The 27,469-nt window shown below is 47.3% G+C and overlaps 2 protein-coding genes across 3 annotated transcripts in view; one reads left to right on the top strand and one right to left on the bottom strand.

Annotated features, from left to right (window-relative positions):
- MAU2 (MAU2 sister chromatid cohesion factor) overlaps window positions 1-19,586 on the bottom strand; it is a gene marked incomplete at both ends in the record, with an annotated part of 36,294 nt that extends 16,708 nt beyond the window's left edge. Inside the window, 3 exons of one of the 2 annotated variants that reach the window (XM_080714966.1) lie at window positions 746-811; window positions 1,229-1,246; window positions 19,225-19,586. In XM_080714966.1, coding sequence (XP_080571092.1) covers window positions 746-811; window positions 1,229-1,246; window positions 19,225-19,500 — 360 coding nt within the window. The remainder of the gene's footprint in view (window positions 1-745; window positions 812-1,228; window positions 1,247-19,224) is intronic. The other variant, XM_080714965.1, reaches the window with a different exon arrangement.
- A 268-nt stretch (window positions 19,587-19,854) lies between these two features.
- The window catches only part of SUGP1 (SURP and G-patch domain containing 1), a gene marked incomplete at both ends in the record, with an annotated part of 31,734 nt that continues 24,119 nt past the window's right edge, over window positions 19,855-27,469 (top strand). Inside the window, 2 exons of the mRNA XM_080715286.1 lie at window positions 19,855-19,888; window positions 24,569-24,740. Coding sequence (XP_080571412.1) covers window positions 19,855-19,888; window positions 24,569-24,740 — 206 coding nt within the window. The remainder of the gene's footprint in view (window positions 19,889-24,568; window positions 24,741-27,469) is intronic.

Genomic DNA, 27,469 nt, shown 5'->3' with positions numbered 1-27,469 from the left:
ATTTGGGAGGCTGAGACAGAAGGATAGCAGGTTCAAGGACAACTACATTAACATAGCAAGACTTTCAGCAATGTAGCAAGACATTGCTTCACAAAAAAAAAAGGGGGGGGGCGGGGCTAGGGAAGTAGCTCAGAGGTAGAATGCCTCTGGATTCAATCCCCAGTACCAGAAAAACAAAAAATGTGTATGGGAGAGGGACTAGAGGTGTAACTCTGTGGTAGAGCATGGGCATATTATTAGTAATTAGCAATTAGCAATTATGAAGCCTGGGTGGAATTCACAGCCCCATGAAAAATAAAAATAAATAATAAAAAAGTCTACAGGAGGATATAGGTAGGTTCTGTGCAGAGACCCTATTGTTTTATAGAAGGGACTTGAGCACTGTCAGGTTTTGATATATGAGGGGGATCCTGGAACCAAATGATAAGGGACGACTGATTTGAAATATTAAAAGCCAGAAAGGGCCAGGCACTGGCGCACACATGTAATGCCAGCTACTCAGGAGGCCAAGGCAGGAGGATTTTATGTTCAAGGTCAGCCTGGCAACTTAGTAACACCCTGTCTCAAAATAAAAAGGGTAGGCTGTAGCTCAGTTGTAGAGTAGGCCTGAGTTCCATCCCCAGTAACTCACACACATCTAACACACACACACAGGCACACCCAATTCTAGCGCCTTTGAGCCCCGAAGTGCCGCCAGGCCACAGCCACAGAGACGCTGCTGTCAGAAGCCTCAGTATGTTCTTACCTCTTGACAGTACAATTCAGACAGCAGACTTGCTGCTTCAAATTTAACGTCTTCAAACTGCGGGATCTAGTGACAACCAGTTAAGGAGGCAGGCGCTGCAAAGTGTGAGTTGACGGGTTGCGACCTGGGCTCTGATGCTGCAGAGCTGTGTCGGGCGCTTCCGTCTGTCATACTCTAGCGAGCTTGCTGCAGGCTGGCACGGAGCCAGACATGGGTTCAAAGGGAGAAATGAAAGGAGGGCAGGGCAGGGACTGTCTAGGTGGTTCACAGGATGCCTGAGCTCACAGGATGTGAGCATGCCTTACGAGGCAGGTTTCCAGCCTTTACTATGTCCCTTTTATCCAAACAGCATTCCTTACAGGGAAAAAGACAGGGCTAGGAGTGTGGCTCAGTGGTAGGTTGCTAGCCCAGCATGAATTAGGCCCCAGGTTCCATCTTCAGTGCCACAAGAACAGTGGAATGGTTGCAACAAGAAAAGGATACTTGTTGTGATATCAACCACTGAAAGAGAAAAAAAGAAAAAGGATTAATTCTAAGGCAAACACTGGATGCCTGGTTACTAGTTCACCTGGCAGGTCATATAGCCTGTCCTCCACACATCACAGGTGTTCAGTTGAACAGGAAGGTTGCCTGCTCAGCCTGGGATGGTGGGCTCAACCTCCTTCTACCACACCTGGCTAAGAAGTGACTTTTAAGATGTATGGGGCTAGCCGGGCATGCATGATGGCACATGTTTGTAATCTCAGTACTTGGGAGGCTGAGACAGGAAGATTCGTGGCCAGCAGGTTCTCGGCCAGCCTCAGCCAACTTATTGAGGCCTTCCAAAACTCAATGAGACTGTTTCAAAATAAAGAATAAAAAAATAGGACTAGGGGTGTAGCTTAGAGGTAAAATGCCCTAGGGTAAATCCCCAGTACTACCACAAAACAAAAACAAAAATGGGGGGGCCGGAAGTTGGGTGTAGTGTACACCTGTAATCCCAATACTTGGGAGGCTGAGATATGAGAGTCACAGGTTCAAGGACAGCCTCAGCAAGTAGTGAGCCTCATCAATGTAGTGAGACTCTGTTTCAAAATAAAATAAAATATGCCGGGCGTGGTGGCGCACGCTTGTAATCCTCGCGCTTGGGAGGCGGAGACAGGAGGATCACGCAGGTTCGAAGCCAGCCGCGCTGGCGTAAGAGACCCTGTTTCAAAAATATAAAAAATAGGTCTGGGAGTGTAGCCCGGAGGTAGAAGGGCTTCCAGGAACCCCAGTACCACTAAAAAATAAATAAATAAATAAATAAAATAAAATAAAATAGGACTGGGGATGTAAGTCAAAGGTAGAAGGCCCCTGGGGATCAATCCCCATAACACACATAAACATACACAAACACATATGGATGATAGCACATGCCTATAATCTCAGTACTTGGGAGGCCGAGACAGAAAGATTACAGGTTAGAAGCCAGCCTCATCAATTTATTTATTTTTATTATTATTATTTTTTTTTGGTGGTACTGGGGTTCCTGGAAGCCCTTCTACCTCCGGGCTACACTCCCAGACCTATTTTTACATTTTCATTTTGGAAACAGGGTCTCCTAAACCAGCGCGCGCGGATGGCTTCGAACCTGCGCGATCCTCCTGTCTCTGCCTCCCAAGCGCGGGGATTACAAGCGTGCGCCACCACACCCGGCTTAGCCTCATCAATTTAGCAAGGCTCTGTTTCAAAAGAAAAAATAAAAAGGGCTGGAGGTATATCTTGGAGACAGAATGCCCCTGGGTTTACTCCCCAGCACCAAAAAGAAACCAAACAAAAGACACATGGAAATGAGCCAAGATGGCCTCACAGGAAGCGGGAAGGCTCCAGAAGGAGCAGTGTGGGCAGTAGCTGGATGGTTCTATGGATGCATGAAGAATGCGGTTTAGAGAACAGGCTCCAGGCCAGGGGTCACTGTACCCTAAAGTTCCACATCCTGAGAGAGTCCTGGGCCAGCACACACCACCCACTCTGTTAGACCACTGCCAACCCACTCATCTCACAAATATTCAGAGCTGCTGAGGCCTGGAGAGTCCTGGCAGCTGCAGGAAGGCAGGCTGGAGCTGAATGCCCTAACACCCTCCTCCAGATGCACCGGATGGGAGAGGCGCATGGGGCGAGGCCTAGATGAGCGAGGGATGTAAGACAAGGGCTCCCCAGCTAAGGGCAGTGGAAGGTGATCTGGCAGAGGTGGCTGTGGGTCAGAGGGGAAAGACTGAAATGCCAGCCAGATCACAGTTCTAAAACTGCCCCAGGTGTACCAAGGAAATGCATATGGGATGAGGTGAGGCCTGGAGGTTGGCAGCTGGGGTGGCCTTGGGGCTGGAGGCACCTCTGGGGCACCCAAGTGATGGCAGTCAAAGTGACAGGAACACGAAGATATTGGTGCTGAGACCTGTGTTTGCATGATATCAGTCGGTCAGCAGGGGGAGCTGTGGGACCGTAAGGAGGGAACTGGCCAAGGGGTGGAAGTTAGGAAGCTCCGAGATTGCATGGGACCAGTGGTCAGCAGGGCACTGGCCCCTTCAGCCCCCTTTCAAAGCCTCCTTTAGCACAGATGGTAGGGGCTTCGAGTCTCCCAAGAGCCAGGGCCAGACTGCACCCAGGAGGGTAGCCCCAGAGGTGAGGCTCACTAGCTGGAACCCCGTTTGTACACAACACCATGATGTGGAGGGGGAGCTGGTCAGGGCACTTTCCACAGAGGCCACCAGCTAACCATGAATGCCAGTTCTGCAAGAAAAGCTCTGGAAGGCTGCAGACTGGGAGGGAGAGCCACTCATGGAGGAAGAGGGGATGCTGTGGAGGAGACGGTGTCAGAGAAGCTGGGCTGAAGCCAGGCCAGGACGCCACCCAACCCCAAAATTCATCTACTCTGAGACCCAGCCACTACAGGGCTAGCAAGGCCTTATGTGAAAGGGGCACCCTTAGAATCCTGAAGAAAGTGTGCCAACGAGCTGGTAAACCCAGAACCCTGGGCCTGGCCCCACTAGGACAATGACTCCACTCTGGACCACTGTGCCTAGCAGAGTCAAGTGAGGCTTGGGTAGGGAGGCTTCCTGTCGAGGCTACAGCCCAAGGATGCTCTCGCTCTTCCCCCACTGTGTGCCTGGGGTCTGGGGCTAAGGACAGACCCATGGGGATCTTCTGTGGGAGGTATCCAATTACTTGCTGCTCCATGTCTAGGAAGCCTGTGACTCTGCGGGTTATTTATGTTTCCACATAACAAAGGTTCTTATTCTTTCTCTTTTGGGGACTTTGCGGTTAACATAGATTTAGTAGGCAGTTGGGCTGGTACTAATTTCCTCCTGACCCTACTGACATCTTTTATGAGCCAGATGTGTCTGCGAACGATCCACTTCCCCCTCTGCCAGCTCCCTCCACTTTTTTTTTTTGGTGGTACTGGGGGTGGAAACCAGGGGCTTTCTACCTCTGGTTTATACTCCCAGACTTATTCTATGTTTTATTTGGAAACAGGGTCTGACTAAGTTGCTGAGAGCCAAGTAGCTGAGGCTGGCTTCGAACCTGTATGATCCTCCGGTCTCAGCCTCCCAAGTGCAGGGATTTCCAGTGTGCGCCAGCCACCTCACCCAGCCCCTCCTTCCACTTTTTATATGAGGACTGTGAAAGAATCACCTCTCTCTCAGGAAAGGAGAGGCAGGTGAGTGGGAAGTATCTTGCCCACAGGTTCAAGACACAGACCTCTTCCAGAAGGCTTCACATGCCAGTGCCACTGGGTGCCAGGAGGTTTTGTGGAGCCAGAGGGCTGGCTCCAGGCAGGCATCTACTATATGAATTAGCAACATGCCAAGCCTTTCAAGAGGTTAGTCCTTGTGCTCTTTGTTTTGTTCTTTTTTTTTTTTTTTTTTTTTTTTTGCGGGTCTGGGGATGGAACCCAGGGGCATTTGACCTCCGAGCTACACCCCCTGCCCTATTTTTTATTCTTTATTTTGAAACCGGTTCTCAGTGAGTTGCAGAGGGCCTCACTAAGTAGCTGAGGCTGTCTGCGAACCGTGATCCTCCAGGTCTCAGCCTCCTGAATGCTGGGATTATAAGCATGTGCCACCACGCCCGGCTTTTGTTTTGTCCTTGCTGGAAATAGAACACAGGGCCTCTGGCAAGCCAGGCAAGTGCTAACCGCTGAGCTAAATAGCCTCACTACTCCAGTGCTCCTCAATATCCATTTCCTAGGCTGACTGGCCTGCCATCCTGCTCTCATGTGTGTAGAAAGAAACCATGTGTCACCTGACGGCTGCGAAATGGACTGTGTCAGCATCAGAGCGTGCTTTCGCAAACATAGCTGGAACACCATTGGACCACACCATCTTATAGGACTGCCGTGATCTACGCAGCTTGTCACCCACCAAAACCTCACTGTGCGCACAGGGGACAGTAGATGTAGGCCCACGAGGCGCCACCCCAGCCAATACCGTGTCCCTAGTGCCTCCGAAGGCCGCCATAGCGGGCACTTAGGAAACACCTGTTGTGTGAACAATGACTCTGTCGACTAAGATGACAGGACTCTAAGCTTCCTTATGTGCAAAGAGCCACAGAAGCAAGGCTTATGACCTCCAGACATGAAGCCCTAATTCCTACACAGCATGACAGCTCTTTCCCTTGACCTGACCTGTGAAGACATACCTGAAACTGCAGGTTAGGCCTGAATCAAGGTGGGAGAATCACTTCCTCAGCACTGCTGGGCTCATAGAAAACAACTTCATTTTTGTATCTCTGTAAGATTTGTGTGTATGTGGAGGGAGGATACTGGGGAATTGAACCCAGAAGTATTCTACATCTGACTGCACCTCAGTCCTATCATTTATTTACTAATTGTGGTAATGGGAATTGAACCCAGAGACATTCTACCTCTGAGCTATTTCCTACATCCAATTTTTATTTTTAATAATTTTTTTTTTTTTTTTTGGTACTGGGGTTCCTGGAAGCCCTTCTTCCTCCGGGCTACACTCCCAGACCTATTTTATATTTTTGAAACAGGGTCTCTTACGCCAGCACGGCTGGCTTCGAACCTGCGCGATCCTCCTGTCTCCGCCTCCCAAGCGCGGGGATTACAAGCGTGCGCCACCACGCCCGGCCAATTTTTATTTTTAAACAAAGTCTCTCTAGGTTGATGAGAGTCTCACTACTTACTGAGGCTGTCATCAAACCTGCAATCCTCCTGTTTCAGCCTCCCAAGTATTGAGATTAAAGATGTGTGCCACCACACCTAGCTATAAGAATTTTTTTTTTTTTCAGCACTGGGGATGGAACCCAGGGGCATTCTACCTCCGAGCTATACCTCTACTCCTATTTTTTATTCTTTATTTTGACACAGGGTCTCACTGAGTTCTAAAGGGCCTAAGTAGCTGAGGCTGTCTGCAAATCACGATCCTCCTGTATCAGCTTCCCAAGTGCTGGGATTACAAGCTTGTACCACCAAGCCCGGCTATCTACAAGATTTTAACGTAAATGTATTGCTATAGTTTGGCTCTAGAATATCCCCTAAAGGTCCATGTGTTAAACTTGGTCTCAGCCAGGTACAGTGGCACAAGCCCATAACACTAGCTACTTGGGAGGCTGAGGCAGGAGGATTGCAGGTTCCAAGCCAGCCCAGATAACTTAGGAAGACCCTATCTCAAAATAAAAATAAAGCAGCCGGGCATGGTGGCTTTATTGTAATCCCTGTGCTTGGGAGGCGGAGACAGGAGGGTTGCGCAGGTACGAAGCCAGCCGCGCTGACTTAAGAGACCCTGTTTCCAAATAAAATATAAAATAGGTCTGGGAGTATAGCCCAGAGGCAGAAGGGTTTCCAGGAACCCCAGTACCACCATAAATAAATAAATAAATAAATAAATAAACAAATAAATAAAAAGCCAGGCATGGAGGCACAAGCCTGTAATCCCAGTACTTGGAAGGGCTGAAACAGGAGGATCACGGGTCACAGTTAGCCTCTGAGGCCCTCTGTACTTAGTGAGATCCTGTTTCACAATAAAAAATAAAATAGGGCTAGGGATGTTGGTTAGAGGTAGAATGCCTCTGGGTTCAATACCCATTACCAATAAATAAATAAAAGAAGCCAGGCGTGGTGGCGCACGCTTGTAATCCCAGCATCTGGGAGGCTGAGACAGGAGGATCCAGGTTCGCAGACAGCCTCAGCAACTTAGTGAGGCCCTCTGCAACTTAATGAGACCAAGTTTCAAAACAAAGAATAAAAAAAAAAAAAAAAAAAAATAGGGCTGGAGGTGTAGCGCAGAGGTAGAATGTCTCTGGACTCCATCCCCAGTACCAAAACAACAACAACAAAAAAAGGGCTGGGCATGTACCTTGGAGGTAAAATGTACCCCCCCCCCCCGTTCCATCCCAAGTACTGGAAAATAAAATAAAATAAAAATTTTAAAAAAGGCTGAGCTGGCTGGCCATGGTGGTGCACGCTTGTAATCCCCGCGCTTGGGAGGCAGAGACAGGAGGATCACGCAGGTTCGAAGCCAGCCGCCTGCGCTGGCTTAGAAGACCCTGTTTAAAAAAAAAAAAAAAAAAAAAAAAAAGTAAAAATAGGTCTGAGAGTGTAAAAGGCTGAGCTGGGTGTAGTGGTGGATGCTTGTAATCTCAGTAATCGGGAGGCTGAGACCAGAGGATCACAGTTCATGGACAGCCTCAGCTATTAGTGAGGCCCTCTGCAATTCAGTGAGACCCTGTTTCAAAATAAATAAAAAACAGGGCAGGGGGTGTAGCTCAGAGATCGAATGGCCCTGGGTTCCATCCCCAGACACGTGGAAAAAGAAAGAAAGAAAGAAAGAAAGAAAGAAAGAAAGAAAGAAAGAAAGAAAGACAGACAGACAGACAGACAGACAGAAAGAACAGGTGGGGAGGTGGGGTAGCGCATGCTTGTAATCCTAGTACTTGGGAGGCTGAGACAGGAGGATCATACAGCTTCGAAGCCAGACTCAGCTACTTAGTGAGACCCTGACTCAGCTACTTAGTGAGACCCTGTTTCAAAATAAAATATAAAATAGGTTGGGGGTGTAGCCCGGAGGTAGAGGCCTCTGGGTTCCATCCTCAGGAACACACACACACACACACACACACACACACACACACACACACGGCTGGAGGTGTAGCTCAGTGATAGAATGCCTCTGAATTCCCAGTACCCTTTTCCCCACAAAAAAGACTTAGTCCCCAGCCTATAGTGCTAATAGGAGGTGGGGCCTAGTTGGAGGAGGCCAGGTCATTGGGGGGGTCTGGGGAACCTATCTCTTCCTATCTTTTTTGCTTCCTATGAAGGATAGGCCTCCTCTGCCACAAGTTCCTACCTGATGTACAGCCTCACCACAGGCCCAAAGGTAACAGAGACAAGACACCCTGCACTGAAACCTTACCTCCTTAAGGTGATTATCTCAGGTATTTTAGTATGTTTGTATGAATTTTTTGGTACTTAGGATGGAACCCAGGGGCATTTTACCTTTGATCTAGTGTGTGTGTGTGTGTGTGTGTGTGTGTGTGTGTGTGTGTGTGTGTGTTTGTTACTGGGGAATGGAACCCAGGGCCTTCTACCTCCGGGCTACACTCCCAGACCTATTTTTTATATTTTATTTGGAAAAAGGGTCCCTTAAGCCAACTCAGGCAGGCTTCATGTGATCTTCCTGTCTGGCCTCCCAAGTGCGGGGATTACAAGAGTGTGCCACCACGCCCAGCTTTCTTGCCTTTCTCTTTCCCCTCCCCTCTCCTCCCCTTTCTTCCTTTCTTTCTTAGTACTGAGGTTGGAACCCAAGTGCATTCTACCTCTGAGCTATGCCCCAGCCCTATTTTTTATTCTTTATTTTGAAACAGGGTCTCACTGAGTTGCAAAGGGCCTCACTAAGTAGCTGAGGCTGTAGGCGAACCCAGATCTTCCTGTCTCAGCCTCCCAAGTACTGGGATTATAAGCGTGCGATACCACCTGGCTCTAGTCTTTTTATTTTTTAAAATAGGGTCAGAGTTGCAGAGGGCCTCACTAATTAGCTGAGGCTGTCTGCGAACCACAATCCTCCTGTCTCAGCCTTGCCTGGCTCTCAGGTATTTTATTACAGTGACAAAGAACACACTCAAATACCAAAAATACATAGACTCCTACTTCATCTGATTATTTTTTAACTTTGTAAGATTAAAAAGTAGTTTTTGAGCCTTGCATAGTGGCTCACACTTGTAATTCCAGTATTTAGGAGGCTGAGATAGGAGCTTGCAGGTTCAAAGTCAGCCCTGGCAATTTAGCAAGTTTCTCAGCAATCTAGTGAGAATCCTGCTTCCAAATAAGAAATAAAATGGGGCTGGGGGTGTAGATTAGAGGTGATATGCCTCTGAGTTCAATTCCTAGTACCCCCCCAAAATAAATAACAAAATAAAAAGTAGTTTTTTAAAAATCTCTTTCCTTGAGATGGAAAAGCAGCCAAAGAACCCGTGTTGTCAGGTAGCCTAGCAGATAGAACGGAGATGTTAACACCCTCCCAGAAGCCCCTGAGGCCACCTTAGTGCAGTAATGGTAGAAAAGCCCAGCCAACACATCTCTGGTGCCTGAAGGACTCAGTCCCAGGGCCAGAAAGCATTACAAGGGTTCCTAGTTCTTGAAAACAGAAGTTCAAAAACAAATAGACAAAAAGTCAGGTCTTTGAAAAGCAAGGCCCTTAACAACTTATCGAGATCTTGTTTCAAAATAAATAAAGCTGGGTATGGTAGTGCACGCTTATAATCCCAGTATTTGGGAGGCTGAGAAAAGGAGATTGTTGATTTGCAACCAATCTCAGCTAAAATTTAGTGAGGCCCTCCACAACTTAGTAAGAACCTGTTTCCAAATAAAAAACCAAAATAGGGCTGCAGGCATAAGTCAGAGGCAGAATGTCCATGGGTTCAATCCTCTGTGCAATAAAATAAAACACGCCGGGCATGGTGCCGCACGCTTGTAATCCCTGCGCTTGGGAGGCGGAGACAGGAGGATCGCGCTGGTTCGGAGCCAGCCTCACTGGCTTAGGAGACCCTGTTTCCAAATAAAAATATAAAAAATAGGTTTCTGGGAGTGTAGTCCAGAGGTAGAAGGGCTTCGAGGAACCCCAGTACCACCAAAAATAAATAAATAAATAAATAAATAAATAAATAAAATAAAACTAGTTTGGTAGTGCAGCTAAAATGTAAAATCCCCCTGGATTCAATCCCCAGTAAACAAACACACACACACACACACACACACACACACACACACACACACTCTCTCTAAGGGTGATGATACCTCTTCCAGAGATCAATTGTAAGAAAGCTGGAACTGGGGTGCAGATTGGTGGCATAGCCTGTGCTTAACAAGCACAAGACCGAGGGTCTGATCCCCAGCAACAGAAAATAATAGCCAGGCATGGAGGCGCACGCATGTAATCCCAGTACTTGGGAGGCTGAGACAGGATGATGGCAGGTTTGAGGCCAGTCTCTGCTACTGGGTGAGGCCCTCTACAACTTAGTGAGACCCTGTTTCAAAATAAAGAATAAAAAGCCAAGCATATCTAGGTGTGGTGGTGCACGCTTGTGAGCCCCTGTGCTTGGGAGGCGGAGACAGGAGGATTGCACAGGTTCGAAGCCAGCCACACTAGCTTTAAGAGGCACTGTTTCCAAATTAAAAAAAAAAAAAAAAATATATATATATATATGGTCTGGGAGTATAGCCCGGAGGTAGAAGGGTTTCCAGGAACCCCAGTACCACCAAAGGAAAAAAAAAAAAAAAAAAAAAAAAAAGCCAAACATAGTGGAACACGCTTGTAATCCCAGCATTCAGAAGGCTGAGGCAGGAGGATCACAGTTTGCGGACAGTCTCAGCTACTTATTGAGGCGCTTTGCAACTCAGTGAGACCCTGTTTCAAAATAAAGAATAAAAAATAGGGATGGGGGTGATAGCCTGAAGGTAGAATGCTCCTGGGTTCCATCCTCAGTACTGCAAAAATAAATAAATAAATAAATAATAAATAAATAAAAAATAGGAGCTGGGCATGGTGGCATGCACTTGTAATCTCAGAGCTTGGGAGGCTGAGACAGGAGGATCACACAAGTCTGAAGCTAGCCTCAGTTACTTAGTGAGGCTCTCAGCAACTTAGTGAGACTCTGTTTCAAAATACGGTATTAAAAATAGGTCTGGGAGGATAGCCCAAGTCAAAAAGCCCCTGGGCTCCACCCCCAGCACCACACAAAATAAATAAATAAATAAATAAATAAATAAATAAATAAAATAAAAATAGGGCTGGGGGTGTAGCTCAGAGGTAGAATCCCCCTGGGTTGAACCCCAGTTATACAACAAAAGAAAGTAAATACAAAGTAGGAGAGTTTTTTTTTTTGTTTGTTTGTTTTTTTACAGGTTTGGGGATGGAACCCAGAGGCATTTGACCTCCGAGCTACATCCCAGGCCCAATTTTTTATTCTTTATTTTGAAACAGGGTCTCACTGAGTTGCAGAGGGCTTCACTAAGTAGTAGCTGAGGCTGTCCTGTCAGCGAACCGCGATCCACCTGTCTTAGCCTCCCAAATGCTGGGATTACAAATAAGTGCCACCACGCCCGGCTAAAAGTAGTAGCGTTAAGGGGAAACTGATATGCAGCACTTTCTCTTGATTTCTCAGCACAAATGTACAAATGACAGAAGTGGAAGTGGATCTGTCTGCATGAAGGACTGGTGAGAAAGACAGGAGTCACAGGACCAGAAGACAGAGGACTGGAAATTCTTAAAGAATAGGCAAGCAGCAAAAAGAAAAAGTAACAGGGGAAAATGAAATATTTCTGAAGGAATGTGGCCTGACAAAATCTGCAGAAATGGCTTTGCAAGAGTCCTAGCCAAAAAAGTTCTATGGAAAGTGACACCTTTTATAATCATCAACTATTACCCATGAAGTCTTAGAGTGGCCAAGAATTCAAACCGCGTATCTACATGACTGCCAAAACCACAACCAAAGAAAAAAGGCTTCAAGTGCCTGTTCAGACATCAAGAAAATAACTCAAAACTTCCAAAATAAGAAGAGGAGGAGAAAGTGAAGGCGCAGGAGGGCTTTCAAGTCAAGCAGATTTGGGGGCCTACAGAGCCAGGTACTACTAACACCAATGGCTGTTTTATTTTTTATTTTGGCAGTACTGGGGATGAAACCCAGGGGCATTCTATCTCTGAGCTACACCCCCAGCCCATTTTTTATTCTTTATTGGGAAACAGGGTCTCACTGAGTTGCAGAGGGCCTCACTAAGTAGCTGAGGCTGTCTGAGAACCCTGATCCTCATGTCTCAGCCACGCCCAGCACAATGGCTGTGATTTCAACAGGCTGTTGACTAAAGGGGGGACACACCCTCCAATACCATGAAGGGATGTTCAACAGATGATTCTTTACAAGTAGGTAGACCTGATGAAGCAGATGAGTAAGTATATCATATATTCCTTCTAAATAGCTCACAAATGCAGCTGGGGAGACAGAAACTCACATGTGGGGACTGAGTAAATAACCTTCTAGGTTCCCCTTATCCATGGTGGGGAGGCATGGGGAAGCATATTCCAAGACCCAAGACCTCCAGAAACCCGGGGCAGCACTGAACCCTATGACACACTATGCTTTTTTCATACGCATACATACAAAGCTATCACTTTAACTGAACAATTTTAACAATACAGTGGGGCTGAGTGTGTGGTATCAGAGATTGAACCCAGGGCATTGTACCTTGAGCTACACCTCCAGCCCTATTTTTTAGTTTGAAACAGGGTCTCATGAAGTTGTTGAGGCTGGCTAAGAATCTGTGATCCTATCTCAGCCTCCCAAGTACAGGGATAGGTGTGCACCACTATGCCATGCTTATAACAATATATTATGTTAAAAGTCATCTACAAGCCGGGTGTGGTGGTGCACGCTTGTAATCCCAGCATTTGGGAGGCTGAGACCGGAGGATCGCGGTTCATGGACAGCCTCAGCTACTTAGTGAGGCCCTCTGCAACTCAGTGAGACCTGGTTTCAAAATAAAGAATAAAAAATTGGGCAGGGGTTGTAGCTCAGAGGTCAAATGCTTCTGGGTTCCATCCCCAGACTTGCAAAAAAAAAAAAAAAAAAAAAGTCATCTACACATGGTCTCTCCCTCAAAAAACCTTGTGACAGGTGTGGTGATGCACACCTATAATTCCAGTATCTGGGCGGCTGAGACAGAAGGATCACAGGCTCCCAGCCAGCCTCAGCAACTAAATAAGGCCCTCACAACTTAGCGAGAACATATATTTATTTATTTATTTATTTATTTATTTATTTATTTATTTATTTATTTATTTATGTTTATTTTGGTGGTTCCTGAAAACCCTTCTACCACCGGGCTATACTACCAGGCCTATTTTATGTTTTTTTATTTGGAAGCAGAGTCTCTTAAGCCAGCGAGGTTGGCTTCGAACCTGCGGATCCTCCTGTCTCCGCTTCCCAAGCGCCATGCCCAGCTATTTACTTTATTTTTTATACTAGGGTTTGACTCGTGGGCACTATATCTCCATGCTACACTCTCAGCTCTATTGTTTTTTTTGAAACAAGGTCTCACTAGGTTAATGAGAATCTCACTACTTGCCAAGGCTGTCCTTGAACCTGCAATCCTCCTGTCTAGCCTCCCAAGTACTGTAATTACAGGTGTGCACCACCATGCCCAACTAAGATCCAGTTTGGAAAAACAAAAAAGCTAGTATTTGGAAGGTTGAAATAGGAGGATTATGGGTTTGCAGCCAGCCTCAGCTACTTAGTGAGGCCCTCTGCAACTTAGTGAGACTGTTTCAAAATAAAGAATAAAAAATAGGGTTGGGGGTGTATCTCAGAAGTAGAATGCCCCTGGGTTCAATCCAGGGGCATTCTAAATTAAAAAAAAAAAAAGTGTGTGTGTGTGTGTGTGTGTATGGCTGAAAATATAGCTTGGAGGTAGAATGCCCCTGAGTTCAGTCTCCAGTACCACAAAAATAAATACATTAAGTTTATCAGTCATGTGGCACATACCTGTCATCCCTGCTACTAGGGAGGCTAAAGTAGGAGGATTACAAATTCCAGGCCAGCTTGAGCAATTTATAGAGATCCTGTCTCAAAATAAAGTTAAAAAGGGCAGGGTGTGCAGTACAGTGGTAGAGTGCTTGCCTAGTATGGACAAGGCCATGGGGTTCAATCCCCACGATGAGAAAAATTAAAAAGTTTGCTTATGTGGTAATACAAAAGAAGCTCATAAATTAGCCAGGCGTGGTGTGACTACTTGGGAGGCTGAGACTGAAGAATCACAGGTTCAAGGTCAGCCTCACCAAGTAGTCAGACTCTCATCAACCTAGTGAGAACATTTTTTTTTTAATGGTACCGGAGGTGGAACCCAGGGGCTTTTCTACCTTCGGGCTATCCTCCCAGACCCATTTTATACTTTATTTGGAAACAGAGTCACACTAAGTTGCTGAGATTCTCACTAAGCTGCTGAGGCTGGCTTTGAACCTGTATGAGCCTCCTGTCTCAGCCTCCCAAGTATTGGGATTACAAGCATGCGCCACTATGCCTGGCTCCTAGTGAGACCATGTTTCAAAATAAAAATAAGAACAGGGCTGGGGGTGTAGCTCAGAGGTAGAATTTCCCTGAATTATTAAATCCTCAGTGCCAGGAGGAAAGGAAAAAAAAAAAAAAAAAAGGAGCTCATAAACAATGGAAAGATGCAAACAGGAGGGGAAACATCACTATATAGAATCCAAATTCCTAGCAGGGATGCAACTGGGAGAAGAGATCTCTGGGCAGAAAGTTGGTGATCTGATGGGCGTGGTGATTGCAGGTTTGTAATTCCAGTGCTTGGGAGGCTGAGACAGGAGGATCGCACAGGTTCGAAGCCAGCCTCAGCTACTGAGTGAGGCTCTCAGCAACTTAGTGAGACCCTGTTTCCAAATAAAGTATAAAATAGGTCTGGGAGCATAGCCCGGAGGTAGAAAAGCCCCTGGGTGCCACCCCCAGTACCACAATAAATAAATAAATAAATACAATAAAAAAGAAGGTGATCTGTGCAAGGAACAGGGTAGATCTGTGGAAGGGATGGTGTAGCTACAGGGAAGACCCCATAAGATTTAGGGGTCTATAAAATTGAGTGAAGGTACTTCACAAGAATAAGGTTGAAATTATAAGTCCAAAAGTGAAGTGGCTAAAAAAGAGCAATTTCAGGCTCACCTGCATCTGCTAGACAGGGCCGAGTGGGTGAAGTAAGATGGTCACCCAGTGACTACTAAGCACTGCCAGAAATGGCTGAACAGCCCCAGGAAATAGGGGGTAGAGGAGGATCTGTGGCTAATTGAAAGAAGAGAGCTTCAGGCCAGCACACGTACCGAGGAGCTGGGCAGCCAGCCTCCAACCCTTTACTTCCAGAGAAGCCTGGTGCTTCACTAGGTCCCAACACCCCGGATGACTCTTAAAAAACAACTGCTAAGCAGGCACGGTGGCGCACGCTTGTGATAAAACCAGCATTCAGGAGGCTGAGACGGGAGGATCGCGGTTCGCGGACAGCCTCAGCTACTTAGTGAGCCTCTCTGCAACTCAGTGAGACCCGTTTTCAAATTAAAGAATAAAAAATAGGGTAGGGGGTGTAGCTCGGAGGTCGAATGTCCCTGGGTTCCATCCCCAAACCCACAAAACAAAAAACAACAAACAACTGCTGGTCCTGATAGCTCAGGTACCCCTTGCCATCCAGCTGAGCAGGTCCCTGGGTTAACAGCCCTACCCACTCAGGCCTGCTCAAATGTCATTCCTACAAATAGACTCACTACTGTTGCCAAAAATAGCTCCACATAGATTCCATCTTCTTTCTCTCTGTTCCATAGCTTTCATGATTCCTATATCACTGCCTAGCTTTTTTTTTTTTTAAACTACAAATGTGTATCATTTACTCCTTTTTCTAAACATAAGCTTTCGTGGGCAGGGACCGTTTACTCACTGCTGATCCCCAGGGCCACAAATAGAGATTGGCACCCAGAGTAAGCTGCACAAGTACCTGCTGAATGAATGAGGAAAACAAATTTCACCAAGCTGGGCATGATGGCATATGCCTGCAATCTCAATTACTTAAGAGGCTGAGACATTAGGATCACAGGTTTGAGGCCAGCCTCAGCAACACAGATCCTCACCAACTTAGCAAGACCCTCAACCACTTAGCGAGATCCTGTTACAAAATAAAAAATAGAGCCAGGCATGGTGGCGCATGCTTGTAATTCTAGCATTTGGGAGGCTGAGACAGGAGGGTCACAGTTTGCAGAGAGCCTCAGCTACTTAGTAAGGCCCTTTGCAACTCAGTGAAACCCTGTTTCAAAATAAAGAATAAAAAATAGGGCTGGGGGTATGGCTTGGAGGTAGAATGTCCTTGGGTTCCATCCCCAGTACCACAAATAAATAAATAAGTAAGTAAACAAGTAAATAAATGGGTTGGGGGTGTAGCTTAGAGGCAGAATGTCTCTTGGTTCAATCCCCAGTACCAACAGAGAGAGAAAGAAAACAAACTTCACCTAAACAATGATACATTATCATGGCATGGAGCAGGTTGCTCATTAAGCCTGGGTTTGAGTCCAGTTTTTCATCCATCCATCCATCATCCATCCATCCATTCATTCATTTATTTTTCAGGTCTGGGGATGGAACCCAGGGGTATTTGACCTCTGAGCTCCACCCCCGGCCCTATTTTTTATTCTTTATTTTGAAGCCGGGTCTCACTGAGTTGCAAGGGGACTAAGTAGCTGAGGCTGGCTGCAAACCTCGATCCTCTGTCTCAGCCTCCTGAATGCTGGGATTGCAAGCGTGTGCCACCATGCCCGGCTTCATTCATTCATTTATGGTTCTGGGGATGGAACCCAGGGGCACACTACTTCTTAGCAACATCCTAGCCCTATTTATATTTACTTTGAAATAGGGTCTTGATGGGTTTAAGAGAGTCTTACTACTTGCTTAGGATGTCCTCAAACCTGTGATCCTTCTGTCTCAGCCTCCCAAGTACTGAGATAGGCATGTATTACCACACCCAGCTCTTGAGTCCAGTTTTATTAACAACTTTTTGTGTGGCTTTGGACAAATCACTTCATCTTTCTGGGCCCATGCCACTTCATTCCTGAAAGAAGCTGATCAAGTGAAGATTAAAATGATAACTTTGTAGTCTACAAAACAAAGATCTGATATCCTGAACACAACTTGCTACTAGCTGAGAGACAGCTGAGCTTTACCTTAGGCCAATAAGTTTAAAAATCTGAGTTCATTCTTTTCAAACAGTTTTCCTGTTTTGTTTTGCTTTTCTGGTACTGGGGGTTGAAGCTAGGGGCATTCTTCCTCTGAGCTACACCCACAGCCCTATTTTTATTTTGAGACAAGGTCTCATTAGGTTGATGAGTCTTACTCCTTGCTGAGACTTTCCTCAAACCTGCAATCTTCCCATCTCAACCTCCCAAGTACTAGGATTAATGGTGTGTGCCACCATGCCTGGATCAAGCAATTTTTTTTTCTTTAATCAGAATGGAGCTTAGAAAATAGCAAGAGGGAGGCAGGCAGTGAGTACAGATGCACCCAGATATAATTCCAATATTTGGGAGGCTAAGGCAGGAGAATCATAGGTTTCTGAGACCATCCTCAGCGACTCAGTAAAACCCTGCATCAAAATATAAGTCGGATGTGGTGGCACATGCCTGTAATCCCAGAATTTTGGAAGCTGAGATAGGAGGATAGTAGGTTTGAGGCTAGTCTCAGCAACTTAGCGAGACCTTGTTTATAAATAAAAACTAAACCAGGCATGAGGGCACAAGCCTATAATCTCAGTACTGAGAAAGGTGAGATGGGATGACTGCAGATTTAAAGCCAGCCTCAGCAAGTAGTGAAACTCTCAGAAACTTAGTGAGATCATTTCAGAACAAAAAAATAAAAAGAGTTTGGGTGGCCTGGTGTGGTGACTCATGCTTATAACCCCAGTACATGGAAGGCTGAGATAGGAGGATCACAGGTTTGCAGTCAGCCTCAGCTACTTGGTGAAGCCTTTGCAACATATTGAGACCTGTTTCAAAATAAAGAATAAGCCAATTGTGGTGGCACAGGCTTGTAATCCCAGTACGTAAGAGGCCAAGACAGGAGGATCGCACAGGTTCGAAGCCAGCCTCAGCTACTTAGTGAGGCTCTCAGCAACTTAGTGAGACCATGTTTCCAAATAAAACATAAAATAGGTCTGGGAGTACATCCCGGAGGTAGAAAGCCCCTGGGCTCCATTCCCAGTACCCAACCCCCCACACAAAAAATAAAATAGGGTTGCAGAATATCTCAGAGGTAGAATATCCCTGGGTTCAATCCCCAGTACCGAAAGAAAGAAGGAAAGAGAGAAAGGAAGGAAGGGAGGGAGGGAGGGCTGGTAATGTGAGTCAGAGGAACCCTGGGTTCAATCTCCAAACATAAATAAATAAATAAATAAATAAATAAATAAATAAATAAAAGCTTGGCACCATGGAGCTCGCCTGCAATCCCAGAACTTTTAGAGGTAGAATGCCTCTGGGTTCAATTCCTAGTACTACCTAAAATAAATAAGCGAAATAAAGTAAAATACGCTGGGGATGTAGCTCTGAGGTAGGATGCTCTGGGTTCTAATCTTTAGTACAAAAAAAAAAAAAAAAAAGGCCTGGGTCTGACAGGAGCAAGACGTTACTACGAGAAGAAACAATTCCACAGCTAGAAATTTCCCACATTCTTTGAAGCACCAAGATGCCACAAGTTGAGGGTGGGTGGGATCCGAAAAGAGGATGGATCAGTGCAGTGATGGAAGAGATGTAACTGGTGCAGAGAGAGAGAAAGCAGGAGCTGAGATCCACCCCCACTCCTTCACTGAGCAACCGGTCTGGAATCCAGATTCTCTATTTTGCCTCCTACAGAACCTCCAATGCCCAAGGCCAGGCCAGGTCTCTACAGATCGAGCCCCACGACCTCCCAGACACTCTGGAGTGTCTGACTTCCGGGTCGGGAGTCAGGCGGAGCCCTCCCTGGTTTCCAGAGAGACCAGACTTAGGCTTCCCAGGGATGCCTGAACTGTCACCTGGACCCTGCCCGACCTCAAGTCACTTAGGGGGAAAGCATCAGCCTTCATGCTCCCGGGGCTGAGCTCTGAACAGCTGGAAGCTGCAGGACCCAGAGACCGACCTGGGATGCCCCGACGCAGCCCCCGACGAGCGGGGTGGCCCTAAGACCTGACGATTCGGGGACCCCGTTACGGAGAAGGCGACTTTCCAAGTACCCTGTGAGGGGAGGCGGTTCCTAGAGCCTCTAGAAACGGACAAAAATGGGGCGGGGGCGACGTCCTCGGGACCCCCAAGGGGCTGGCGCTCGGGTCCAGCCGAGGCGGGCTGCTGTCGCCGAGGCTTGTCCCGGTCCCCGCCCCGGCACCGCGAGCCCCGTCAGCCCCAGCAGCGCCGCGAGCCCGCGCCCGCGCCCGCGCTCACCGCCTTCTCCAGGTGGCTGCGCGCCTGCTCGCTGTTCTTGGTGTGGTGGTAAAGCACGGAGCCGAGCTGCAGGTGCGTGCGGGCCTCGATGCGCTGCGGCGGCTTGAAGGGGAACACGGCCTGCAGGCAGTGCACGCACAGGCGGATCTTGGGCGGGCTGGAGGTGCGGAAGTGCTCGGCGAAACCGAGCAGCGCCAGGTACCACGACTCGGCCGCCTCCGCCTGCGCCGCCTGGGCCGCCGCCGCCTGCGCCGCCGCCGCCGCCTGCGCCGCCATCTTGGCCCACACAACAACAAGCCGCCTCCTCGGGGAGGCGGAAGCCGGCGCGCGGGCGGGGCCTGGCGCTCCTCGCGGCTCTCGCGAGAGCTCGCCAACAGGGCGCTGCGGGACTTGTAGTTTGTCATGGGGGCTGGCCGCGGCTCGGGGAAATGGGAGGAAAGGGCGCCGCCCCCGGGTCACTGGGTCCGGATCTAGACGTCGCCGGTAGGCTGAGGCTGCGTTCTGGAGCGGAAGAGCGTAGGCGCCCGGCGGCGGCAGGGCGTGGCGGGAGGACGCGGACTACATCTCCCATCGGCCCGTGCGCACTATAACTGCCCCCCCCACGGCGGTGCCAGAGCATTGTGGGATTGGATGAGTCTCAAGATGGACAACCGGGATGTTGCAGGTAACAGCCCCCGCCTCCCCTCCGGCGTTCGCTTGGGTCCTCCTGGCTGGGCGTCGCGGCTTTGCCTTCCCATAGGTCCTGTTCTGATCTGCAGCCTGTCCCCTCAGCCCCTGGGCAGCCCACAATGGCGGCTTCTGCACCTCCCTTGCCTCCTGAGTCCCCAGACCCAGGTTGCTGGCCGCCCCGCCTGCTTTGCTGAGGGCGCCCCGTTCTCCACAAAGGCTGCCACCCGTGTCGGCTTGCTCTCGTTTCTGGAGTCACAGCCCTAGATAGGCTACCCCTAGCCTCGCTTCCAGAAACAGCGGCCACCCGGGGTTGCCCCGGGCTCCTCTCCCCGAGGCAGCTCCCTCAGGCTTGGGTCCTGCTCTCTGCAAGAGCTGCTTTTTTCGAACTGCTCAGATGCTCCCATTACACTTTCTCGGGTTTTTTGAGCCCTGTTTTCTCACAAGTCTTCCTTTTCCTGCTCCTTCAGAACAAGATGCATCCATGCAGTCAGCAAGTGCTTATGTGGGCAGGCGTGTCAGGCACTGTGCTAGACGCTGAAAATGTAGCAGGGACCCCAGTAGGGATCTGCCTTCCTGGAGGTTATATTCTACTGAGTTGTCAGTGCACTGAGGAGCAAACATGTACAAAGAGCTAGTTATGGTGATACGAGGTGTGGGGGTCTCAGTCTGCTAGTATTAGTTGATCAGGGAAGGCATTTTTATTTTTATAGTTTATAGTACTAGGAATTGAACCTTAGGGGCATTTTACTTCTGAGCTATATCCCAGCCTTTTTTTATTTACTTGTTTGTTTATTTTTGTACTGGGGATTGAACCCAGGGGCATTTTATCCACCAGCTATATTTTATTTTTTGTTTGGAAACAGGGTCTCATTAGATTGCTTAGAGTCTGGTTAAGTTACTGAGATTGGCCTTGAGCCACCAATCTTCCTATCTCAGCCTCCCAAGTACTGGGATTAGTGCACCACCATACCTAGCTCTCTATTTTCTTTCTTTCTTTCTTTCTTTTTTTGGTATTGGTGATGGAACCCAGGGGCATGCTGCCTCTGAGCTACATCTCCAGCCTTATTTTAATTTTTATTCTTTAAACAGGGTGTCACTAAGTTGCTGAGACTGGTTTGAACCTGCGATCCTTTGTGCCTCAGCCTTCAACGTACTGGTGTTACAGGCATGCTTCACTGCACCTGGCTTTTATTATAATTTTTTTTTTAAACGAGGTCTGGTTAAATTGCTGAGCAGTAGCCAGACTTGGTGGCACATGCTTGTTTTTGTTTTTGTTTTTGTTTTTTGTTTTTGTTTTGGTGGTACTGGGGGTATAACCCAGAGGCTTTCTACTTCCGGGCTATACTCCCAGACCCATTTTATTTGGAAACAGGGTCTCACTAAGTTGCTAAGAGCCTCACTAAGTAGCTGAGGCTGGCTTCGAACCTGTGCAATCCTCCTGTCTCAGCCTCCCAAGCACGGGGATTACAAGCGTGTGCCACCACGCCCGGCTAGGTGGCACACGCTTGTAATCCTGGTTCTTGGGAGGCTGAGACAGGAGGATCACAGGTTTGAAGCCACCCTTGACAACTTTGCAAGGGCCTCACAACTCGGTGAGACCCTGTTTTAAAAAAAGAAATAAAATTGGGCTGAGGTAGAATGCCTCTGGGTTCAATCCCTAGTGCCCCCCCCCAACAAATTGCTGAGGGCTTCACTAAATTGCTGAGCCTCCTGCCTCAGCCTCCCAAGTAATGGGGTTACAGCATGCACCACCATACCCCGCTAAAGGAAGGCCTTTTCAAGCAGAAGACGTTTAGAATGTCTTCTGCTTGAAGACCTGGAGGGCAGATCTTTCCCAAGAGGATAGGACAGTGCATTCAAAAGCTGGTGGGTGAGCTGGGCATGGTGGCACATGCTTTTAATTCTAGCATTCAATAGGCAGAGATCACTGGAGAATTGTGGTTTACAGGCAGCCTCAGCTACTTAGTGAGGCCCTTTGCAACTCAACTCAGTGAGACCCTGTTTCAAAAACATAAAAAGACTAAAAAAAAAAAAAAATGGGGCTAGGGCTGTACCTTGGAGGTACAATGCCCCTGGGTTCCATTCCCAGTACGGCCCAAAAACAAACAAACAAAAAAAGGCAGTGGATGCACCTGGCTGGTCTGGTCTTGGAGAGTAAACCCAGGGGTGCTACCCTGCTGGCTTCGAACCTGCACGATCCTCCTGTCTTTGCCTCCCAAGCGTGTGCACCACCAGGCCTGGCTTTTATTCTTTTTTATTTTTTTAATTTTTTTTTAGCCGGTCTGGGGATGGAACCCAAGGGCATTCTACCTCCAAGCTATATCCCCTGCCCTATTTTTTTATTCTTTATTTTGAGACAGGGTCTCACTGAGTTGCAAAGGACCTCACTAAGTAGCTGAGGCTGTCCACAAATCGCGATCCTCTGGTCTCTGCCTCCTGAATGCTGGGATTACAAGCATGCGCCACCATGCCCAGTGTCGGCTTTTATTCTTTATTTTGAAACAGGGTATCACTAAATTGTGGAGGGCTCACTAAGTTGCTGAGGATGGTTGTGAACCTGCGATCCTCCTGCCTCAGCCTCCCAAGTACTGGAATTACAAGAGTGTGCCACCACACCTGGCTTTCTATTTTTATTCTTTATTTCGAAGCAGGATCTCACTAAATAGCTAAGGCTGGCCGCAAACCCGCAATCCTCCTGTCTCAGCCTCCCAAGTACTGAGATTACAAGTGTGTACCACCACGCCCAATGTCTTTTATATTTTTTATTTTGAAACAGAGTCTTGAAACTTGGCGTAGTGGCACACACATGTAATCTCAGTATTTGGAGGCTGAAACAGAAGGATCACAAAATGGAGAACAGAGCCATGCGCAGTGGCGCATGCTTGTAATCCCAGCATTTGGGAGGCTGAAGCTGGAGGATCGCAGTTCGCAGACAGCCTCAGCTACTTAGTGAGGCTCTCTGCAACTTAGTGAGACCCTGTTTCAAAATAAAGAATAAAAATAGGACAGGGGGTGTGGCTCGGAGGTCAAATGCCCCTGGGTCCCATCCCCAGACCTGCAAAAAAAAAAAAAAAAGGAGAAGAGTTTGGGCAACTTAGGGAGACTGTTTAAAAAAAAAAAAATAGAGCAGGGCATGGTGGTGCACGCCTGTAATCCCTGTATTTGGGAGGCTGAGATTGGAGGATCGCAGGACAGCCTCAGCAAGTAGTGAGACTCATCAACCTAGTGAGATCCTAAGGAATAAAATTGGGCTGGGGCTGTAGCTCAAACATAGAATGTGTCTGGGTTCAACCCTCAGTAACATAACAAAAATAAAAATAGACCTAGTTGGTGGCGCATGCTTGTGATCCCAGCATTCGAGAGGCTGAGACAGGATTGCAGTTCGTGGACAGCCTCAGCTACTTAGTGAGGCCCTTTGCAACTTGGTAAGACCCTGTTTCAAAATAAAGAATAAAAAATAGGGCTAGGGGTGTAGCTCAGAGGTACAATTCCCCTGTATTCCATCCTCAGTATCACAATAAATAAGTAAATAAATTAATAAAACAATAAAAATAGAATAAAAAGGGATGGAAATAAACCGGGCATGGTGGCCCACATCTATAATCTTGGCACTTGGGATGCTGAGAGGGGAGGATCACAGGTTTGAAGTCTCAGCTACTTAGTGAGACTATGTTCCAAGTAAAAAATAAAATTGGGCTAAAGGTGTAGGTCAGGATAGAATGCCCCTGGGTTCACTCCCCAGTACCCCCCTACATCCACACAAGAAATATGGGAAGGGACAAGGTGAATGTATGTCCCCTGGACATACAGTGTTTGCTGTTTGAATGAATGAATGAATGAGTTGTTCTGGACATGCATTGCTGTATGGCTCATCATAGCTGCTGGGGTTGTTTGTAGAGCTAAGATGATTTTCTTTTTGGAACTGGGGATTGAATCCGGGGGCATTCTACTCCCGAGCTATATTCCCAGCTCATTTTTTTTATTCTTTATTTTGAAACAGAGTCTCTCACTAAGTAGCTGAGGCTGTCTGCAAACCATGTCTCTGCCTCCCAAATGGTGGAATTCCAAGTGTGCGCCACCATTCCTAGCTACTAGTCTTTTTATTTTTGAAACAGGGTCTCACTGAGTTGTGAAGGGCCTCGCTAAGTAGCTGAGGCTGTCTGCGAACCGCAGTCCTCCAGTCTCCGCCTCCCGAATGCTGGGATTACAAGCATGCGCCACCATGCCCGGCTCTATTTTTATTTTATATTTATTTATTTATTTATTTATTTATTTATTTATTTATTTATTTATTTATTTTGTGGTACTGGGGGTGGAACCCAGGGGCTTTTCTACCTCTGGGCTACACTCCCAGACCTATTTTATACTTTATTTGGAAACAGGGTCTCACTAAGTTTCTGAGAGCCTCACTAAGTAGCTGAGGCCGGCTTTGAACCTATATGATCCTCCTATCTCAGCCTCCCAAGCGCTGGGATTGCAGCCTGCGCCACCACGCCCGGCCTATTTTTATTTTGAAACGGAGTCTCACTAAGTTGCGGAAGGCCTCACTAAGTAGCTGAGGCTGTCTACAAACCTACGATATTTTTGTCTCAGCCTTCCGAGCACTGGGATCACAAGCTTGCGGCAGCACACCTGGCTTCAAAGATGATTTCGGATCTTGTGTTTTCTTCCTCAGGAAAGGCTAACCGGTGGTTTGGGGTTGCTCCCGCTAAGTCTGGAAAGATGAACATGAACATTCTTCACCAGGAAGAGCTCATAGCTCAGAAGAAACGGGAAATTGAAGCCAGAATGGAACAGAAAGCCAAACAGAATCAGGTGGCCAGCCCTCAGCCTCTACATCATGGAGAGTAAGTGCTTCCTGGGACTTGGAGTTCTTTGCGAGTCACCATCAGAGGATTTGCTGGGCTAGGAGTCAGATGTACCTGGACTTGCCTATGGCTTGACGAACCAAGGAATGGCATAGGTGCTCTCCAGAGGCTCATTGTGGGAGCAGAGAAGAGCTCTGAGGATGACCTTCTAACTTGTGCATCGGCAGTTGCCTACTGCCAGCCAGCTGCTATGCAGAGGCCAGGGTTGTAGCGCAGGAGAAAAACCCGGATTCTATCAAGGGGGTGAAGTGCTGGGGATAGAGCCCAGGGCCTTCCACATGCTAGGCAGTTGCACACTGAACCACCGAACACACCTCTACCTGATTTTGAACAGGGGATGGTGGTTTAATCAAGATGACAAGAGCTAAGAATTTTAGTCTGGCGGTTGGTAATCAGAGAGGCAGGCTCTTTTCTCTGGGGTCTGAAGTATGGGATATGTTAAACTTCTACAAAGTTCTGTCCATGCTCCCATCTTTCCTAAGATTCTGTAGCCGTTTGTTGAGGGAGGACCTAGACCTCATTCCAGATAAGCCTCAGGCCTGGAGTAGGGCTGGGCACCCCCAAGGCATCAGCAGTGTGGGAACTGGGTATTGAATGGCTGCTTGTGGACCCTTGCCCCTGGGGTTAGGGGATGATGTGCACCAAGATAGGAGCAGCCTGTAGGGTCACCTCCCAGAGGGTTTCCGTTTCCTAGAGGCTGTGAGCCCACAGCTCCCAGGTTGGGCAGCAGAATGGGAACATCAAGGTAGGTCTGTACATAGCACAGGGAGCTTTCAAAGTGAGGTATTTTCTCCATTGTAAAAATTCGGAACGCTGGGCGTGGTGGCGCACGCTTGTAATCCCCGCACTTGGGAGGCAGAGACAGGAGGATCGCGCTGGTTCGGGGCCAGCCTTGCTGGCTTAAGAGACCATGTTTCCCCATAAAAAGTAAAAAAATAGGTCTGGGAGTGTAGCCCGTGGGAGTGCAGCCTGGAGGTAGAATGGCTTCCAGGAGCCCCAGTACCACCAAAAAAAAAAATTCGGAACACCAAAATCTAGAATTGTAGCTGAAGAAATAAAAATCTCCAAGTTATCCCAAGACAACCACTTGGATAGATTTCATGTCTTTGCTATGTTTCAAGGAACATCAATTTTGTATTCTGCTTTCCCTCCACATTATTTTTATTTACTTATCTTTGGGGTTGGGGTAGTTGGGAGTTTTTTTTTTTTTTTTTTTTTTTTTTTGGTATTGGGGGTGAAACCCAGGGGCTTTCTACCTCCAGGCTATACTTCCAGCCCTATTTTATACTTTATTTGGAAACAGGATCTCACTAAGTTGCTGAGAGCCTCACTAAGTGGCTGAGGCTGGCTTCGAACCTGTGCGATCCTCCTGTCTCAGCCTCCTAAACACTGGGATTACAAGCGTGCACCACCACGCCCAGCTATGTGCTGGGGATTAAATTTAGGGCCACCTCACTACTATATTGATTGATTGTAGTATTAAGATTAAATCCTGGGGCATTCTACCTCTGAGATACACTCCCAGTCCTATTTTATTTTTTTATTTTGAAAAGGGGACACACTAAATTATTGGGTGCTTCATTAAGTTGCTGAGATTAACTGCAAGCTTGCAGTTAGCTGAGGAAATAAAAATCTCCAAGTTATCCCAAGATAACTACTTGGATGTATTTCACATCTTTGCTGTGTTTCGTGAAACAACATCAGTTTTGTATTCTGCTTTCCTCCACATTATTTTATTTATTTATTTACTTATTTATTTATTTATTTTGTGGGTCTGGGGATGGAACCCAGAGGCATTTGACCTCCGAGCTACACCCCCTGCCCTAATTTTTTATTCTTTATTTTGAAACAGGGTCTCACTAAGTTGCGAAGGGCCTCACAAAGTAGCTGAGGCTGTCTGCAAACTGCGATCCTCCAGTCTCAGCCTCCCGAATGCTGGGATTACAAGTGTGCGCCACCACACCCAGCTCCCTCCACATTATTTTTACTTACTTATTTTGGGGTGCTGGGGATTGAACTTAGGGCAAGTCTACCTCACTCCTATATTGATTGATTGTAGTATTAGGATTAAACCCTGGAGTATTCTACCTCTGAGATATACCTCCAGTCATGTTTTATTTTTAATTTTGCAAATGGGACTCACTAAGTTTCAGATGCTTCATTAAGTTGCTGAGACTAACTGCAAGCCTGCAGTCCTCCTGTCTGCTGAACCTTCCAAGTCCTTAAATTGTAAGTGTATGCCACCATGGCCAGGTCTATATTATTTTTTATTTGGAAACAATCTCAATAAATTGTTGAAGGCCTCACTAAATTGCTGATGATAGTTTTGCACCTGAAATCTTCCTGTCTCATCCCCCCAAGTACTAGGATTGCAGGGGAATACCACCACACCAGGTCACATTTTTTAATTTTCTAATTTTTTAGTACTGGAGGTTGAACCCAGAGGCATTCTACCTCCAAGCTAGACCCTCAGACCTATTTTATTTTTTATTTGGAGACAGGGTCTTGCTAGGTTGCTGAGAGCCTCATTAAATTGTTGAAGCTGGCCTCAAACCTGTGATCCTAGTCTCTTAGCCTCCCAAGTACTGTCATTACAGGCCTTGTGCCACCATTCCCCAGCCTTATTTTTACTTTGAAACAGGGTCTCAATTAGTTATCATACATTAGAGGTGAACATGGTTGGCACATGCTTGTTATCCCAGTATTCG

Source organism: Muscardinus avellanarius, assembly GCF_963383645.1.
Source record: "Muscardinus avellanarius genome assembly, chromosome: 18".
In the NCBI taxonomy this organism is placed as follows: Eukaryota; Metazoa; Chordata; class Mammalia; order Rodentia; family Gliridae; genus Muscardinus; species Muscardinus avellanarius.
Note: the sequence above shows the minus strand (reverse complement) of the source record. Positions and strands in the feature narration are given on the sequence as shown.